Raw genomic sequence first — 20,448 nt, forward strand, 5'->3', positions numbered from 1 at the left:
TCTTTTAATTTGCCGCTAAATTTTAAAATTAATTTTTAAAAATGTATTTTCTTCCTTTAGTTTAATAATTTTAATATATTAAAGAGCTACAGGTAATTCACCTGTATTAAATAACAATTAGTGAGATAAAAAAACTACTACTTTCGACTACGTTCCACAGACTAGACTTGTAATTATTCTCATTTAATATTGGAAACTTCATTGGTATTATGTTTCGAATAATTAAACGAACGTAGAATATACACAGAAAATATAAACAATTTTCTGTGTATATTCTACGTTCGTCCATAGGAGTTTTATATCCAGCAGTGAACGTCTTACAGCTGAAATTATGATGATTAATTAACAATGGTAGTTGTGTAATTCGCATTGTTTGCCGCATGCCCATTTATCAGCCGGCTGGCGGGCGGTGCACTTTATTGCACGGCTACTGCTGCATAGCGGAAGTAGCTATACATTAGTCCTTTTCTTACTCAGGATAGACTTCCGCAAAGTAGCGCCTGAATCTATTAGATATTGATGATGATTGTTACTATTTAATGTCAAAGAAGTAAGGGTATTGTATCTTTATGATTTATTCGGATCACAAATCATTTAAAGCTTAACGCCTTATGTTCCAGTCGCACCTCGTGGATCCAGTATCGGCGTTTATGTCGCATGTCCACCAGAGTGTAAACAAGATGTCGGCAGTGTACTTCCAGAACGAGCGCCGCTACAATTACACCACGCCCAAAACTTTCCTCGAGCAGATCGCTCTGTATAGCAAGTTGCTTGACAATAAGTACGAGGAGCTTGTCATGATGATATCCAGGCTGGAGAATGGTTTAGATAAGTTGGCTTCGTGCGCTGCGGACGTCGCTGTTTTGAAGGTCAGTGAAGCAAAAAGACAAAAAGAGGCAATTTGCTGTCGTACACACGAGCAATTAACTTTTATTAAATATAAAAGTATTTTAAGGTTTATTGCATTTATTCGCATACTTTGCATTATTGTATGGTAAGGTAAATTTTGAGATATTAGGTTTATTCAACTATTCATGCAAAACACTAAAATATTGAAAATATTAATCATTTAAATCTCAATAGAATAAACCAAGGAGAATAGTTCAAAAATCAGAAATTTAATATATGAAGTCTTTAATATTACTATCATCATCATTTCAGTCACACGACAAACCACTGCGAGGGCATAGACCTCTCCCATACATTTCCAAAAGAACCGGTTGGACATTAACAAGACTATCTAATCATCTTGTAATCCGTGGTCTCCACCCGTGGTGTAGCCTGCCCACTGTCCACACCACACCACAAATCGCCTACACTATGTCGGTTACTTTCGTTCATCCACGGACCTCTTCATTTATGATTGGATCTAGCTCTGGACCATTAAAGTAAAATAGTACAACATTGGAATTAGCTGAATGTCCTTTGTTTAACATTTCTATATTGATCTGGTTTGTAATTTTTTTGGCATAGTTTACAGCTATTTATTAGTACCCGACACGTACATCTTTGCCAAATAACATAAATGTAACCTATAAAATGTGTCAACTAGGTGACGTTAGCTGAACAGGAGCAAATATTAAAAGTAAAAAATAGAGCAGCCGAAGAATTGATTGAAGTAGTCGGCGCGGAAAGTGAAAAAGTATCCAAGGAAAAAGCGTTCGGTAAATTTTGTAATTTTTGCAATCTGTTGGCTATTGTTTGATAAAATAATTTTCGTGTGTTCATATATCTTTTAAGAAGTAGCGTTGAATATTTTCTTTTTGTTTTTTAGGATCTTAGATTTGATATCTAAGATCCTAAAAAACAAAAATATAAAGAAAAATACTTTATATAGTTGTAGTAAATAAATTGTTTTGGAGTATAGATTAATTAGCTTACTGTGGTGCAAGTGGTGTGGCGCGTAGATAGTAAGGTTCATCATCACTACTAGAAAACGTCCTCTTGTATACATTGGATTTCCACATAGATTTGTATTAAGACCCGTAGGAACAGGCCTAAATCCATTGTCTTCCGACGACCATAATTAAAAAGTCTTACTTAAGTTATATATGTAAATTTGAACTGGATGTTACATTTCTGTTTGATGTATCGTAATTGTGCTGTGTACTTTTAATTACTCGAAAGTAAATTTAATGGTGAAAACTAATTAGCAAATATTTTAGCATTATTGCTATTCAAATACTTTACAAACTACACAAATCTAAAAATAAAAGCATATTTACTCGGACTTGGGGAGAATGTTTCCAATGTAGCTTAAACCTTAACGTGCTGTTTCTCTTCCTGCCTTTTGAGTTAAAAGTAACTGATGATTAATATTACGTTTTTATTTTAATATATGAGATAGTTAATTTCTTATAAACCTGTTCAGCTGCCGAGGAGGAAAAGAAAGTAAAAGTAATTGAAGAAGATGTAACAATTAAAGCGAAGATTTGCGCCGATGACTTGGCCAAGGCCGAGCCTGCTCTAATCGCGGCTCAAGAAGCGCTCAACACCTTAAACAAGAACAACCTGACGGAGTTGAAATCATTCGGTTCACCTCCGGACGCTGTGGTCAATGTAACTGCGGCTGTGCTAGTACTGTTCTCCAAGAAAGGAAAGCTGCCCAAGGACAGATCATGGAAAGCTTGTAAAGTGAGTCAATACTTACATTGTACACGAATATACTCATAGATGTAAAGTTGGTAAATTTAAATATTTTCGTCAAGTCACAATTAAGTGATGGTTGTAGGCGCCGTGAGAGTATTATTCGTTTACAAAAGATAATCATTCAACAATAACGTTACATACGTTGATTTATTAATAGATAACACACTAAATGTGATCTATTTTTTCTAAATAAATATTCTACCTGATCAATGGTTTCAGAAGTAATAAATATCGTAATGATAATAGCCTAAGAAAAGGCGTTTTCAAAAATCGAATCACTGCATGTAATAATTAATTGTTTACTCTGTCCGTTAAGACTTTGTACTGCCAGAAGTCATTGGCCGGTCGCATTTCAATTGAAAAAATAAGTACATATAACATATTTCAGAGTGAGAACATATTTCAGAGAACCTGACAAATGTGATATACTATAAAATATTTTCATCTATATCTCATCCTGTGTAGATAGAGTATTCTTTCAGATCACAATTATAATGTGATTACATTTTAATAGCACTTCACGCCCTAAAAATATTAAATGATGAATTATGTGTATTGTGTGATGAAAAATGGCGATTTTATTTTAGCTCATGATGGCGAAAGTTGACCAGTTCTTGAATGATCTCGTCTATTATGATAAAGAGAATATACATCCTGACGTTGTTAAGGTAATTAATTTTATTTATCAACTGAATTTGATATAGTAATACTTATTCAGGAAAAAACATTTTTATGAGTCGAAAGGTTTTCTATGCTAAATGAAATAAAACACAGTTATTTGATGTAAACTGCATGGCTTTTTATACGGAGTGCTTGTATTGTCGACGCAGTGCATTTGTGACGTTAAATTTAGACGTTATTCGAAGTATATCGTCTCAATAAGAGGTTTATTCTTTCTTCGGTCGAAGTGTGTCGTCGGCCGGCACTCACGGCTTAGCAATTTGGGCGACAACATAGCTTTAAGTATGGCTGCTACATTTATTTCATTAACAACTTGACTCTTTGTGTATCTTGACAGCGATTAATGGCATCGTTTAGATGACTTGCATGCAATAGGCAAACATTGAATTTATTTTAGTACAATGTTATACGACACAAATGAAACTTGTTGTTTTAGCGTGCCTATTTAAAATAAATAAAAATAATACTTATTTTGTTGTGCCTAGGCGGTGCAGCCGTATATCAAAAACCCGGAGTTCAACGCCGAGTTCATAATGTCGAAGTCTGCGGCGGCGGCCGGCTTGTGCGCGTGGGTGATCAACATCATTAAGTTCTACGACGTGTACGTGGTGGTAGAGCCAAAGCGTCGAGCCCTTAACGCGGCGAACGCTGAGCTGCAGGCGGCGCGCGACAAACTCGCCTTCCTGACCGACAGGATCAAGGTGCCTTTCATTTTATTTTATTTATAAAAACTCTTACCTGTTACATAGTCTAACTTAGTAACATTCTATGAGCAAACTGAGTCCGTAATAAAAATTAAAATTTGTTATTAATATTGACGACAGTCAGAATCTCGTGAAGTGTAGTGATGCTGGCAGTGCAAGACCGGTTATACTGACGATCTTTGGGGGAGGCTTGTGCCTTGCAGTAGGCGTCTATCGGCCGACACGATGATGATGATAATCTTTGACTATTGCATAGATCAAAAAACATCCGTTATACCCTTATCCGAAATTAATAACAGAACAAAAGCGATTTTTTTTAAAACTTCAGGTGTTAAACATACCATAATTTTTACGAAACTCAGATTAATTTGTCTACGGTGTTCATAATATCTATAAATCTCTTTCTATTTAGGAATTGGAGGAAATGTTAGAGGAGTTGCTAAAAGCCTTCCAGGAAGCCGTCAACGAGAAAACAAAATGTCAAGCCGAAGCCGATGCGACCAACATGACCATAGATTTGGCTAATCGATTGGTGAATGGATTGGCTTCTGAGAAAATTCGGTATGGTTAACTCTCCGTCTTGTACTACCATCCTGCTTCCCGTACTAAATTCTAATTTCTATCAACCCATGTACTATATAACTATGTATGTATGATTATGTACATACGAATTTATACGTATGTCAGTATTTATTACATAGCATAAATTTATAGTAATCGATTAAAATTTTTGCCAGCAAGAGATCTGCCAGAAGCTTTTCCGCCTATTTCCAATCACCCTGTATAAAGTGATCACTTGGAAGTATGTTATATTAATTTATTGCAATGCAACTATCAAATAACAAATAGCAGTACAGCCTATGGGGACAGATAGTAATCAATGATTAGTTCAACATTAATCCGGATTTTGAAAATTTTAACTATATTATTGTTACATTATTTATTATTCTACTGTATATTCACCTCTTTAACGCTTTTACATCTATAACCAATCACCCTATGTATCTACGCTGTGTGATGCTAGATGGTCGGCGACCGTGGTAAATTTGAAGGAGTCGGGCGTGATGTTGCCGGGCGACGTGTTGCTGGTGACGGCGTTTATTTCGTACGTGGGCTGCTTTACCCGCCGATATCGACAGCAGCTGCTTCTGGATGACTGGATGCCTACACTCACCAAGTCGGACGTAAAATTACAAATTATAATTATGTCAAAACTAGCCGTTAAACTGTTTTCACCAAATATTTAGTAGCTCATATTTTGGTCTATATCTTGAAAATCTTTCCTCGGAATTATACCTTTACTTTTAAACAAAAATTCGACTTCTTCGTCGGTTACATATGATAGGGTCGTGGCCAATCATGTAAGTTACCGCTACCAATTGTTTCCAGACTATTCTGTTTTCGGAAGCTTTATGGCACCGTACGTGTTGTTGTTACATGCTTTATAACTGCATCAGTTCAGCGAGTAGGTGATAGCCATCTATCATTTTTACCTTTTACATTTCTCCTTTAAACAATGTCCATATTAATTAAATAAATTTGCAGTCATGGAAAGTGTCCATATTCATTTTATTAAGTATTAAGTGACAGCCCATGCCGATGGGAGACTTCGGATCTCAGACCTGGGATCTCTTGGAGACAATTGTGCCAGGTGACTCTATCCAAATTGCTGATACAGTCGCTTGCGTTTGCGTTTAGACTAAGCTTGCCCCCCCCCCCCCGGAACTCGCGGAAAGTACATGCTCCTTGGACAGCAATGTATTTCGGACCAAAAAAAACTTAAGTCGTAAATATTATACAAATACAGACTGTTTTCTGTTTTAAAGACACTGTATATTCTATAATATTTCCATTAGCCAAAAATTGAAATGACGGAGGACTTGGAGCCGCTGTCGATGTTGACAGACGACGCGCAGGTAGCGTGTTGGAACAACGAAGGGCTGCCAACGGACACAATGAGCACGGAAAACGCGACCATACTCACCAACTCGGCGCGCTGGCCGCTTATGATCGACCCGCAGCTGTAAATGAATATTATTATTATATCGACTATAATAATGGTGGTTCACTCTGTATCTAATTTGTTCATGCATTATCATTATCTCAGCGGTAGGACGACCATTGCTAGAAATTGGGGTGGTCACATAGATCTCCACCAGAACCGGTTGAAAGTGACCAGTATTCATCCACAGTCAATGAAGTTTCCACGCATTATGCTATTAAAAAACCGAAACTTTTTTTATTTAAACAGTAGAAAAGTTTTTTTTAGTTACTTTAAAATTTATTTTATATATATAGATTATATATAATTCAGTCTACGTACTGACAAATCACAATATCTCTGAAACTACAACGTTAGAGACTTTAAGTTTGGTAGGAATTTTCCATTCGCCGAGATGATGTCGTCTAAGAACGGATTATATGAAATTCCTCCCGCAAGAGGAGTTTAATTTGAATTAAATGCACTTTTTAAACTGCATGTCACAGGTATATAATGCTTAACCAAAATATTTTCTTTAACATGGTAAAATTTACCAAGAATTTTAATGGAATTACAGCAACAAAAGGAATTACGGGCAACGCGAAGTGGGCGATAATTAAGCATTGTAAAAACATTTAAACGTTTCTTGACATGACTAGTATAACCACTAAAGCGTATGAAGTAATCGCCGTGTTTATGTTCCTGTGTTATCCGTAACAGGCAAGGCATAAAATGGATAAAGTCTAAGTACGGCGATGCGCTGGTAGTGATCCGGCTGACGCAGCGTAACTACCTGGATCGTATCGAGCGCGCAGTCAACAACGGTGACGTGGTGCTGCTGGAGAACATCGGCGAGAGCGTGGACGCTGTACTGGAGCCGCTGCTCGGCCGCGTCCTCATACGAAAGGGCCGCGTGCTAAAGGTGCCCACGACTTTATTTTAGTCTTTATCCCACAGGACTGCGACTTTATTACAATTATTCATTTATCCATAGTGGTATCAACATGTAATTACATAATTTAAAATACCACTGGTGTACATCATGAAAAGAATGTCAGAAGACCCCAATTTAATAGAAACTAGAATCTCATTGAGCTTTCATATAATGAGATCCTTGAACATAAAACTACGATTACACCAAACACGTACTGATTTGAGAAAAACAAAATAAGTGTTATCCGTATCGGCCGGGTTTCATTCCCAAGCTTAATTGACCTTGTTACTACCTTACTACTAGCTACACCAAATATTGTTCAAAGGCGGTATCTCACTCTAATGTTAAATATATAGATTAAGCTCTCATTTTCAGATCGGTGACAGAGAAATCGACTATGATCCGCGGTTCCGACTTCTCTTGCAGACAAAACTGGCCAACCCTCATTATCAACCTGAAATGCAAGCGCAGTGCACTCTCATTAATTTTACTGTCACAAGAGATGGGTAAGCGATCATGCGCTTTTCGTAAATCTACATGTATGTATCTTAAAAAATCTCACTTAGATCTACTCAGTGTATTATAACGATTATTTTTAAATATCAACTGAAATAGAAATCTGTATCATTATTCATCTAAATTAGTGGTTTAATAAACTTTTGTATAAAAAGAATGCGACCTTCTAGTAAGTGAGATGACAAACAAATCCTAGTTTTGTGGCAAACTCTTAATATATATATTTAAATTAAAGTTACTTATGTTAATTTACATATTAACTCTTTGAATCCGCTTCCATAATTTCTTAGCTATAGGAAGTTTAGATAAATAGGCTACGAAACATACGATCAATGATTATCACTAACCTATTCCGTCACTATGGTTCATTACCAGCATTATCAGAATATTTTTAATATAGAAAGCTTCTTTTCTTACAAATTTATCTCTTTTCATACTTCCTATCTTCAGTTTGGAAGAACAATTACTCGGTGAAGTAGTAAAAGCTGAAAGACCAGACTTGGAAAGCTTAAGAGCTGGGCTCACGAAACAACAAAACGACTTCAAAATCACGCTGAAGACTCTAGAGGACGATCTGCTAAAACGTCTGTCTTCCGCCGGACCGGACATCTTGAGTGACTCTGCACTGGTGATAAATTTAGAAACGACGAAGAAAACTGCCGCTGACATTGAAATTAAGGTCGCGGAAGGTAAAATAACGGCAGTCAAAATTGATGACGCTAGAGAGAAATACAGGTAAGATTATTCAAAAAGTTAAAGCATATAACTTAAAATATAAAGACGAAACTGCTACACAGAGAGAAAGCAAAAATTTGCTACCCTGAAGTGACAGTGAGTGGTACACCGGATAACCATTAGAAACAAAGGCTTTCGATTGGCGACCACGAGCCGGTAAACGCGGCGTGGGTAGGTACTTCACCGGATCGACGACATAGTTGAGGTCACAGGAACTAGCTGGATGCGAGCACCGCAAGACTGGTCACCATGGCCCCCTTAGAGGAAGCCCATACCTTGCAATGGGTATTTATCAGCTGATATGATGATGATGACAAAGCAACTTGAACACATCTTAAATTGTCATAGTTATAGAAGTTGTTGTGCAATACGTTACATATTTTTACTACTTGTCTCTCTGTTTACACTTTAGATCGGCTTCTGGCAAAATCATGTTGTCTTTTATCTTTTATTATTTAAGTTGATTATAAATAATGATAATGTTTTGAATTATTCACTCAATCTAGGTTGTAGTGTCCTAAACCAGTTATAATCGCAGTCAAACCTTAGTAAAAATAAGATACGATATGAAAACCGAAAACGTGATTTAGTTTTTATGTAACAACCGCTTAAACTATTGTTAATCGTTTAACAGACGAGCCGCAACTCGAGCGTCCGTCCTATACTTCATTCTGAACGAACTGTACAAGATCAACCCGATGTATCAGTTCTCCCTGAAGGCGTACAGCGTAGTGTTCAAAGACGCATTGCAGAAGGCCGAACCGGGCGAAGACCTGGAAGCGCGAGTGCGCAACTTGCTGGACAGCATCACATTTGCTGTCTTCGTATACACCAGCCGAGGGTTGTTTGAAAGGGATAAGCTGATATTTTTATTCCTTATTACGCTACAGGTATTTTTTTACATTTTTGCTAAAATATTATCAAAAAATCATGTGTTAGTTTTTTCAAAAACAGACTAATCAATGTATTTTTTCTCAATCAATATATTTCCTTACTGCTATAATAAAGATAGTGGACAGGCCAACTACCGCGCATAAAATGGCCGTAAGGTTATAGTATGATTAATACAGACCGACAAGTGTAACCTAGGACGGCCATCTACAAGGTCGACAGACGATCTTGTTAAGACCATCAGAAGATACAGTATGCACGCTGCTTATGACTGGTCATACTTTAAATTTATGAGGGAGACCCCCGTCATGCTCTGGACGTTCTACCGCTGAAAAGACTATGATTTATTAGATACAAGACAGACATTTAGCTCCCAAAAATTACGAGTTAATTAAATACCTATTAATCTCATTTATACAACTAATATCATATTTCCACAAAAGAATACAACATAACCTCAAGCTTTAACTCTCACCAAACTCAGATCAAAAACACAACCAAAAAAATATTGGTAATTTATGAACAATTTTTCTTATTACTTTTACTCTTTATTCGTATATATTTATTAAGCGAAATAAATATCTTTCGATTATCTATAGTTGAGGATCTAGAGAAATTCTTTTTGCTGCTATGCAATTATCCAAAACATCATCCAAATAAGCTACATAAAAGTTTTGATTTTATTCTAGATTTTAAAATTTATCGCAATGCATAGACATCTTAGAATTTTTAATATTGCTTACTCGTACATGCGATTGGTCTTCTATACCTAATACTATAAAAATTAACAAACATTAGAATCCGTAGAAATTATATTATATCTCACGCAGGTTTTACAAGTGGAAGGCAGGGTAGATCCAAGAGAGTTGGACTTTCTCCTCAAATACGCTGTGGCCCCAGAGCCATCTCCATATTCGTGGCTATCTAACAATTCGTGGGGTGGCATCGTTGCACTGGCTAAAACAGACGCTTTCGAGAACCTCGATAAAGATATCGAAGGCGCCACTAAACGGTTAGTTCAAGCATCCTGCCAATGACCATTTTACATAAACAAGGCTAAAGATAGGAAATTGCAGTACTAGAATTACATAGTGGGCTTTCAGACTTATAATGCAAAAAACTACCTCTAAACCTAAAGATTTTGGTGAAATTTGATTCAAATCTAATTTTGGTTTAAATCTAATCAACCGCAACGTATAGATTAGATTAGAAAATAAAAAGATTATATAAGATAAACATGAAAACCTTTATCGGCCAGGTTTATTACGATTATTCTTTTATCAAAATTTTTAATCACATTTTTGCAAATCAGGGAGGCTTAGTTCGTTAATCACTTTATGCTTTGAGTTTTAAGGCTCCAACGGATTCAGTTTTCTTTGTTTATTAATATGATATTATAAATTTCGTGAATCGAGCTTTTCGGTCTGTAATAAAACGTTTCAACGGTGATAATCATACTTAACGGAAAACAAAGTACTTTAAAAAAAAAACTATTTATTGCACACATTTTAAAGTAAAATTTATTGTTATTCGATTTCCAGATGGCAGAAGTATACCGATGGCGAAGCACCAGAAAGAGACAAATTACCCGGAGAGTGGAAAAATAAGACCGCTCTGCAAAGGCTTTGTATAATGCGCGCTCTGCGACCTGATCGCATGTCTTACGCATGCGGGTAAGAAAGCTAACAAGTATTTGTCACGTTGACACTTACTAGACCAAAAACATATAAATCTGTAGTAACATAAACTTTATAAGTGCAATACATATTAATGTAATAGGATGGAGTAATAGTTCTTTGGCATTTCACATGAAAAGTCAAGACATGTATTTCCAATATTTATTTACATTTACTATGGTATATAGGTGCCATTTCTCTTTTTATTATTAGATTCAAATCACAGATTACAAAAAAGATAAAAGCAATAAACATATCTAAAAATCAAATGTTAATAATTTTCTTTTTAATGCAACCTATGTAAAGTAATTGAAAACAGCTAATAACAGTACAGCAAAGATATTTTTTTACAAGTTTATGCATACTATTTGCTAAAATACTTTTTCCTCGGCCTTATAACGATAATTATTCGGAGGGAAACCAGTATCTGTTAACGTAACATTTAACTATGTTAAAATTTGTTCTAGAGCCTTCTGTGAAGAGAACCTCGGCACAAAATATGTTGAAGCTCGAACGCCTCCGCTAGATAAGTCTTACGAAGAAAGCACATCCACGACAGCGATGTTCTTTATTCTCTCCCCTGGTGTTGATCCTTTAAAGGTTTATAACTTGTTATTATCTCTAACAGAATTCTGTATCCTTTGCGAGTAAATTAGATTTAATATAAAAGAAGGAAAAAGACCGATATGTATAGACACAAAAGAATTACGTGTTCATATGAGATTAATTTTGGAATGAAACTTATACTCGTATTGATTGCTTTTTACGTGATTTTGTAGTAGTGTTTTAAGAGGAAGTAAAATGAAATGAAAGGAAAATATATTTCCAGGATTTAGAAAAGCTGGGACGAAAACTAGGCTTCTCAACTGATAAGAAGACGTTCCATATAGTGTCCTTGGGCCAGGGTCAAGAGGTAGTGGCCGAAGAGGCAATGGGAATCTCAGCTGCCGTTGGTCATTGGGTCATTTTGCAGAACATCCATCTGGTAGCGAAATGGTTAGCAACGTTAGAAAAAAAGATGGAAGAGACTTTTGAAAACCCACAAGAAGATTACAGGTATAACATCATCATCACAATTATAAGTTAATATGGTAATAGTCATCCACAAGAGATTAACAATGTCAAACATTATATAAATGCTACATTGTTTTTTTTTTAATTGAGTGCTTTCCAACGTATACATTAATGGATAGCATAAGTAATTTGAGACCTGGATGGATCGATGACATTGTCAAGGTCGCCGGATGGTCGGAAAACCGGTCATTGTTTCGATCGTTGCGAGAGGCCAATGCCTTGCAGTGACAGTGGCGTCTACTAGCTGACATGATGATTAGTAAGTCAATGTTTGTTCTTTTCCAGGCTATTTCTTAGTGCAGAACCAGCAGCTGACGCGGCATATCATATAATTCCGCAGGGCATTTTAGAGTCTTCCATCAAGATCACCAACGAGCCGCCAATAGGCATGTGGGCCAACTTGCACAAAGTACGTTGTCCTTGAATCATTACTTTTTATTACTCTTATTGCGATTGGTATTTATAAACAGAAATAGAAAATAAAGCAACATGCTATAAATTTTGTTATAACCGATTGATGTTCAACAAATGAAATATACAGGATGTTTGGTTATAGGTATAAAATGTTTAAAGAGTTGAATGTATAGCTCATTTATCAGCAAAAAGCTTTAAAGCTCTTACACCTTTATCCAATGATCCTGAATGAAGTGATCACTCTGAAATGTTACATTTATTTATTTTTACTATTGGAATACGACAGACCAATAACTTCTATCAGTATTCAATCTGCAGGCACAGATAGTAATCAATAATTAATTTTAATATGCAGTAATCCGAATTTGGAAAACGTTTTTTCGTGCTGTAATATGATTACGTTATTTAGAATTTCTGAAATCGTTGTTTTTTTGTATATGGTGTACCATACATTAATTGACAGGAAATGAGCTATACTATCACCTGTTTGTAACTTTTACACCATAAACAATTATCTTGTTAATATACAATAAATATGATGTATAAAAAAAGTTAATTTATCAAATGCTGAACATTAACAACACTGTGTTGCCCGTATCCATGACATATATACGATGCTGCGTAACTTCATCCACAACAATGGGCAATGGCCGGAATAGTTTTTTTCGCTCTAATAATGATACCTATTTAGATAGAACTACATAATACATACAACAAAAATAATGATTCATAATGACATCCAATTAACAAAGAATAAATTTCACATTACATATTGTAATGTACATTTACTTTTAAGGCTCTCGATAACTTCAGCCAAGAAACACTTGAGATGTGCAGCAAGGAAGCAGAGTTTAAATCTGTTCTTTTCGCATTGTGCTATTTCCATGCGGTGGTAGCAGAAAGACGCAAATTCGGACCACAGGGATGGAACAGGTAAGACTTTCTTTTTATGTATCATATTTTCATTTGCTTTTAAATGAAATGTATCCGTCCCGAAGTCATTAATTAGCCTGTCGCTGTTTAGTAGAAAGAATACTTTAAAAGAAAACAGTTTTTTTTTCGATTTTGCTTGAAATCCAAAAAGGATAAAAAAGAAGTAATTAATATATAATATATTTTGCCGATGGTGGTCTAGAGTGTATCCATTCAACTTCGGAGACCTTACGATATGCGTTTACGTGCTGTTCAACTATCTGGAGGCGAACCCGCGCGTGCCGTGGGAGGACCTGCGCTACCTGTTCGGCGAGATAATGTACGGCGGCCACATCACCGATGACTGGGACCGCCGCCTGTGTCGCACCTTCCTGCTCGAGTACATGCAGCCCGAGCTGGTAACTCACTCTAAATGACATATCTTTTTGCTGAGCTCTTAGTTTGTTGTTGTAGAGGCCACACTTAAAGATTTTTTATAATTAATCGCCTTATTTCTAATTCGTGAGTCTGACTAACACCACACTACAAGCAAAAAGAGGATAATCCTTTCGTTAACAGAAGACGGACTTTGAGTAATGGCTAAAGTGCATCAAAACTATACAATACGTGCGCTTCGTGACTGTGGGAACCTTCATGATAATATTTCCACGGGTGTATAAATAGGCTTCCCCCAAAGATGTCTATGGGGGATTTTTGGGAGATTTATTGGAAGATATCTATGGACGGATTGGCGATCGCAGTAGGAGATTATTGTACGTAGGGGACGGTGGTGCCCATCATTTGGAAACTTGTTTGTGAGCATGGAAGTCTTATATAACTGCACAAAGTGTTAATTTTGTAACATTGTATCCCGAGATTCGAACCCGCGACGTATGTTAGCAAGTCTCAATCCTCTACAACTGGGTTACCACTACTCTAAATAGTAATGCAAATAATAATAAATAGCCACTTAACTTTATCAAATAAAAGCATTCAAGAAACTTAATTCGCACATGTGTATAATTTATGTTACGAAAGAGATTCTTGGCAGTTAAGAGAAAAAATAAAATAAAAACTTCAAGTGTGGCAGCTGCATTATTTATAAAAGTATGAACGTAATGTACAAAAAGTATATTCCAAAATACCTATATTCCGCTTGTATTTCCTGAGATACCATTCGCGTTCAGTGTTAACGATCGTCAGAAACTCTAGAACTATAAATTCCCAGAAATTAAAATAAGTCCTTGATTGTCCTTGACACGTAATTTACTATTCAGTCTGCACGCTAGTGAAACGAATTTTCTGTGCCGCTTAAAAAAGAAGTCTTAACTCGCTGCCAGTTTCTAATAGTCGGTAAATCTTTACTTCTTCGTATTTACTTACCTATTTTGAATATTACAATGATATAATGCTAATGTCGGGACATGTAGGCAATTTTCAAATACAACCTCAGTATGCAAATGCAAGGACAATTAACTGGTTGTGGACATGTAAGTTGTCCGAAATGTTATAGAAAAAGACATACATGAAATGTACACAAAAACACAAATGCTTACTTGCATTTTCAGCTTTGAAATTATGAAAGTAGAGCTTAATTGTAGTCAATTAATATAAATAAAAATCAATGGTTTTAGAATAATAAATAAAGTTTTGATAATATAGTAAGGATAAACGTTTATAAAATTTAGTTGCATTTATTTATACGTACTATTAATAAATACTTAATAATAAATTCAAAAATAAATGAAATATACCACTTAACCATTTTCTTGGAAATTGGTTGCGATTGCCACGTCTTAATTTACCGGTAACACATTCCACAACCAATCAACCTGTATGGTAAAAGATTTGGCTAAGTACCATGTAGAATTTGCCCTCAATTGAATCTTAAATGTGAATGATATATAGTGATAAATTAATAACTTTATAAAAGTATTATTGAAACGTGTGGTAATGATTTTTAACAAAAATGTTCATTTTTCTTCCGCGCTAATATTGGCATTGATTATCAGGTTGATGGTGAGGCTCAGCTCGCGCCGGGTTTCATCTCGCCCCCGAACTCTGACTACGTAGGCTACCACCAGTACATCGACGATTACTTGCCGGAGGAGACGCCGTACTTGTACGGGCTGCATCCAAACGCGGAAATTGGCTACTTGACTACCGTCTCTGAAAGGCTATTCAAGGTATTTAAAAACAGTTTTGTCTCTTCCAAGAAGCTTCCCTTGTGTAATATAAATAAACACAATTTTAAAGAGTTTCAATAAATTAGAGTTTTACTTAAATTCGTTAATACGAAGCTAATGAATGAAAAAGCTAATGCTTTATTGTTTAACACCAACCTCGTCATTTCACCCGTACGATGTTCACAACTGGACATATGCCTCACCATATGTTTACAATAAAACCGATTTTATGCCATATTTAGCATCATCAGCCGACCTTCCTTTCAACGTATATATTTTATGTATTATATAACATTCCGGGAATCGAACCCACGGTCTACGATAGTAAGTTTGTCATCTACTGCTGGGGTACCAGTGATCTCCTATCACGATATTACTTAGACACTTATTTGAAATTTGGGGGGAATATTACTTACGCTAAGAAGGGTTCAGCTAAGAATTTTGAGGAGCGTTCGTTAAAAATTGTTTTTTTAAATGTTATACAAGTAACTAGATACTTTTCTTAATATATATGGTACGCAAAGCAGGCAGTGGAAAACAACAAGACTAAATAATTATTTTTCTTACATTTTCTAACCATGTCGTACGTTTGTACTTACTTGCCTTATGATTTTGCGTCTTCTGTCTTGGGGCAAATGGCATCCATAGGGTATATTCAATAAGATCTCTTACTAAAATGATTTATTTTAGATTATTAAAAAGTTAATTTTCTTCAAGGTGGTCTTCGAGATGCAGCCCAGGGACACAGGCGCCCAAGCCGGTGGTGGGGCCACAAAGGAAGAAATAGTATGATTAATTATTGATTATTTTTAATTTTTACACAACTTAAGGCTATGGGCTATGTTTTTGTAAGTAACCGCTGCACCGCGCCTTAGGAAAGCGCGGTATGATGGCACGATGATGGCACGATTGTCGCCACCGCGAAAGTTCACAACCTACTGATGGACCTAAGCGGTAGATATTTCCCATGCCGCCGCGTCGCGTCTTGCCGCGCGCATACAATAGGCGCGGTACAGCGAATTCGGTAGCACTATAATTCATGTTTATTGTAGGTACGCTTCTTGCTGGACGACATCTTGGATAGAGTTCCCGAGCCTTTTAATCTTCAGGAGTTGATGGGAAAAGTAGAGGAGTTGACGCCATTTACTATAGTTGCTCTACAGGAGTGCGAACGAATGAACCGGCTCATGGGCGAGATTCGACGCTCTCTGAAGGAAGTGGAGCTTGGCCTTAAGGTAATTGTTTTGTTTACGAAATATCTATAATGTTTAGAAACATTTGTATGTCTATAGATACATTTTGTAGCTGTCAGAATTTCAATGTGATGTTATACGACGTATTAAAATACAAATCCTGGGTCCAAACCATATAATAATGCTGACGTAATGCTTTACACAGAATGCATAGACGTTAAAATAAATCTACTGCTTGTGAATGTACTGTATACTGCTATAAGTTAAGCAGAATCATTTACATGAATAGCCTGTGGTACAATAGTAAGTATACAATCTCTTAACTAAGGTTTTGTGTTCAGGGCGAGCTGACGATCAGCAGTGACATGGAAAACCTGATGGAGTCACTATTCATGGACCACGTGCCGGATTCGTGGACTAGCCTTGCGTACCCGAGCCTTCTGGGACTCGCCGCCTGGTTCTCGGACCTCTGTCTCCGTTTGACCGAACTGGAAAACTGGTCGGGTGACTTTAATGTAAGATGCTATAGTTGATATTTACTCACGAGTGCGTTCAAATGTTACTTTTGAACTCAATACATTTACAAACTCCCTACAAATCTTGCAAAACTTGTTTTATAATTTACTTATATATGCTTCGAAATTTAAATTACTTTTTCTTAATTTTGTACTTTTGGCAGAGCAGTCGTAGCATGGGGGTCATTCATCAACATATTCAATTTATAGGACATCCTTTGCTGGACGTACGTTTCTCCTCTAGCTTTCCAATAGGACCGGTAAACGGCGGCCTGCGTCCAACGTCACTCGACGACCTTGTTAAGGTTGTATACCTTGTGAGACGTCCTATACTGCGCTTGCCCATTCGTGGTCTCCTCTTCAGAAACATAAGGCCCCGGCGGCCATTTGTTCTGCGCAATACGTAACCTGTTGGGCTACGTCATTTACTTTAGTTCATACAGGTCGCTTTCAACCGGTCTTAACCTATGGTGGAGGCTGGACCTAGAGGCAGTGATGGACGTCCTACGACTGCAATGATAATGATGATAATTCATTTTCATCAGCTTTAATTAATATTATATGAATTTCCAGCTACCGCCAGCGGTGTGGTTAGCTGGCTTCTTCAACCCACAGTCATTCCTGACGGCCATCATGCAACAGACGGCGCGTAAGAACGAATGGCCGTTGGATAAGATGTGCCTCAATTGTGACGTCACTAAGAAGAGCAAACAGGACTTTAAGTAAGAGTGCGCCTACTAATAAATTACATTTATTTAGAGATTACATTTATTACCTGTGAAAGCACATCTGTAACAATTATTCGAAATAGAGCTTGAAAAGCGATCGATTATTTATTATCTATTTTAGAGACAGATTCAGAAAATAGTTAATTGAATACTAAAGTTATAGGAAATTATAAAGTGGACGTAAATTGTAATTGTAATTAAAATGAACAAAATTATAAATTACATTTTGTTTCATATTTATATTTTTTCATTATACTCTAACAATTGCGAACTGAAACCCATTGTATAGAAAATGAAACGGTGGTAATATTGCTGCCGAAGTTACTGTACCGGGCCTTATCCGCTTGGCGAGAGGGGGGGGGGGGGGACATTGGCCGCTTCATTCCGTTAGTCTGCCTTCAATGCGGAACTCGTGATCTTTTCTCTCGAACTCCACCTCCACTGTCAGTCCACTCCAGTCGCTCCACCGCGCTTTAAGCGCGGTAGAGCGACTTCGGTAGCACTATAATAAAGTCACGCAAACTGGTCGGTTGTTTGAACTATGCATATTATTTGCAGCGCACCGCCGCGAGAAGGTGCTAACGTACACGGGCTGTTCATGGAGGGAGCCCGCTGGGACACGATGACGGGCGGGATCGTGGAGTCCAACATGATGGAGCTGTTCCCGCTTATGCCCGTCATCTTTGTGCGCGCCGTCACGCAGGACAAGCAGGACACGCGCAATGTCTACGAGTGCCCGGTCTACAAGATCCGGTGCCTATTTACTACTTATCCTAGCCTTAATTTATTACGCCGGCATAGGTCAAGCATATTTCACCATCGATGTAAAGAAAAAAATTGCTAGTCATTTTCCTAATTCCGCTTTCAATTACGGTTGCGAACAGTAACGGCCCGTTAAAATACGAATAAATGGATTCCATACTAACAATCTGCATAATAGTACAGTTGCGTAAGGCTTGTAGTAGGTTCCCGTTGTTGGTACTTTATAACATCTTACCAGTATTAAGCTAATGATCAAAAAATTATCTTTCTTTTTTTTCTTGACTTACAAATATTTTAATTTAATTATTATTACTGAATACACTTAAATATAGTAATTTTATATTTCACTAGCAGCTTACATAATACAGATTACCATATTTAGTTAATGTCAATTATAAACAACGACAGCAAAAGTTTTATTATGTATAACACGCCTTTTTTGTTTTGTTTTATTGAAATTATATTATAACAAATATTATTGAAATACTTAAGTTTGAACCTTAGTTTTTACTGAAAAATTGATGTACCAAATTTCATTGAATTTTTTTCACTTTTTCTCTCCATAAGGACCCTTCCATATAATGTTAACGGAAATATAAAAGAAAAGAGCCTAATTTGTATGTTAACTTTTTATTAAGTTTTACAATGCAATCCCTCAAGAAACGCAGAAAACGTGATCTGATGGCAAACTAAGGCACCGGTTATTGTGATAAAGTAAACTTCCGCAATAGCAAACTGAGCCAAAATGGCCCATATTGGTAATAAACGTGGTAAAAGCTAATTACTTTGCCAAAACCGGCTACGTTTATTGATAATTGCTAATGTATAGGAAACCAAATTTGTGAGGTTGAAATTGATACAGTCTTTTCAGTCATGTCTCCTTTATTTTTTTTTATTTTTGTCCTCAGAATGCGCGGACCAACTTTTGTATGGACCTTTAACCTGAAAACCAAGGACAAGCCGACGCGCTGGACTTTGGCTGGTGTTGCCCTGCTTCTCGGTGTCTAAACTTCTGCTCCTTATAGTTTTTATAGTTAATTTTATTGATATTTACGTAGTTTCGTGTTAAAATAAATGACCAATTAAAGTCACAGTTTTTTATTTATATTCTTTCTTTACGTTTTAAGGTTGTTTTTAACAGGAATCCCGGAACTTTTTGTAGCAAGAGAACTCCTTTCCAAAATGAATAAGAATAAATAAATATAAAACGACCATGAAACGTAGTGTCTTACTCCGAGCCGCATTAGCAAGATTGTGATTTTTTAAGAGAACAAATCAGAGCTGAGATTGGTAGATGAACGAAAGTAACCGGAATAGCCCAGCAAATTGACAAAATTAAGTGGAATTGGGCAGGTCACATAGTGCGCAGAATTAATAGCCTATGGAGCCTGAGGTTACCGGAGTGATGACTACGAATCGGCAAGAGCATCGTTGCTCGTCCATCCACAGAGTGAATAGACGGTGTTACGGACGTCGTAAGACGCTTTACGCAGACTGCTTCCAATCGGTCTTATTGTAAATCTATGGGAGATGACTATGTCCAGCTTTAGACATCTTACAACTGAAATAGTTATTATGGGGAAACTTACACAGTATCTAGAAAGTTTTAAATAAGAACTTTTGTTAATAGCTGTCTAGGCTACGTCAACCAACAAAATCAGTTTTCATTTACGTCGAATCCTGGGATACCGATTACGACTCGTTGGGCTCGATATCGACCTCATTGGGAATCTCTGTTTTATTTAACGATTATTTTTGTAAAAATCAATTAAAATACGTAGCCCAAAGATCCATTGCGTATTCTTGTTTCAATTTTCATTATTAATTTACTACTCTATCGAAATTTATATCTCCATCATAATAACATATTGTCTCCTTCGTAGTAAGGGCTAGTTTT

At 36.5% G+C, this 20,448-nt stretch overlaps 1 protein-coding gene across 1 annotated transcript in view; it reads left to right on the forward strand.

The window, feature by feature from the left end:
* Window positions 1-19,575, forward strand: part of LOC137919923 (dynein beta chain, ciliary-like) — a 65,003-nt gene extending 45,428 nt beyond the window's left edge. The window contains exons 57-82 of the mRNA XM_068763145.1: window positions 621-869; window positions 1,553-1,664; window positions 2,372-2,634; window positions 3,237-3,317; window positions 3,816-4,031; window positions 4,447-4,595; window positions 5,059-5,218; window positions 5,891-6,057; window positions 6,736-6,937; window positions 7,325-7,455; window positions 7,916-8,200; window positions 8,835-9,090; window positions 9,922-10,103; window positions 10,633-10,764; window positions 11,235-11,367; window positions 11,597-11,823; window positions 12,127-12,250; window positions 13,052-13,188; window positions 13,391-13,586; window positions 15,180-15,353; window positions 16,071-16,139; window positions 16,406-16,588; window positions 16,888-17,061; window positions 17,635-17,783; window positions 18,348-18,542; window positions 19,460-19,575. Coding sequence (XP_068619246.1) covers window positions 621-869; window positions 1,553-1,664; window positions 2,372-2,634; window positions 3,237-3,317; window positions 3,816-4,031; window positions 4,447-4,595; window positions 5,059-5,218; window positions 5,891-6,057; window positions 6,736-6,937; window positions 7,325-7,455; window positions 7,916-8,200; window positions 8,835-9,090; window positions 9,922-10,103; window positions 10,633-10,764; window positions 11,235-11,367; window positions 11,597-11,823; window positions 12,127-12,250; window positions 13,052-13,188; window positions 13,391-13,586; window positions 15,180-15,353; window positions 16,071-16,139; window positions 16,406-16,588; window positions 16,888-17,061; window positions 17,635-17,783; window positions 18,348-18,542; window positions 19,460-19,559 — 4,446 coding nt within the window. The 3' untranslated portion in view covers window positions 19,560-19,575. The remainder of the gene's footprint in view (window positions 1-620; window positions 870-1,552; window positions 1,665-2,371; window positions 2,635-3,236; window positions 3,318-3,815; window positions 4,032-4,446; window positions 4,596-5,058; window positions 5,219-5,890; window positions 6,058-6,735; window positions 6,938-7,324; window positions 7,456-7,915; window positions 8,201-8,834; window positions 9,091-9,921; window positions 10,104-10,632; window positions 10,765-11,234; window positions 11,368-11,596; window positions 11,824-12,126; window positions 12,251-13,051; window positions 13,189-13,390; window positions 13,587-15,179; window positions 15,354-16,070; window positions 16,140-16,405; window positions 16,589-16,887; window positions 17,062-17,634; window positions 17,784-18,347; window positions 18,543-19,459) is intronic.
* The last annotated feature ends 873 nt before the right edge of the window (window positions 19,576-20,448 follow it).

The sequence above is a fragment of the Battus philenor genome, unplaced genomic scaffold (genome assembly GCF_028537555.1).
Source record: "Battus philenor isolate CCGP_79_NKW_IND1 unplaced genomic scaffold, ilBatPhil1.0.hap1 SCAF_17, whole genome shotgun sequence".
Taxonomy (NCBI): domain Eukaryota; kingdom Metazoa; phylum Arthropoda; class Insecta; order Lepidoptera; family Papilionidae; genus Battus; species Battus philenor.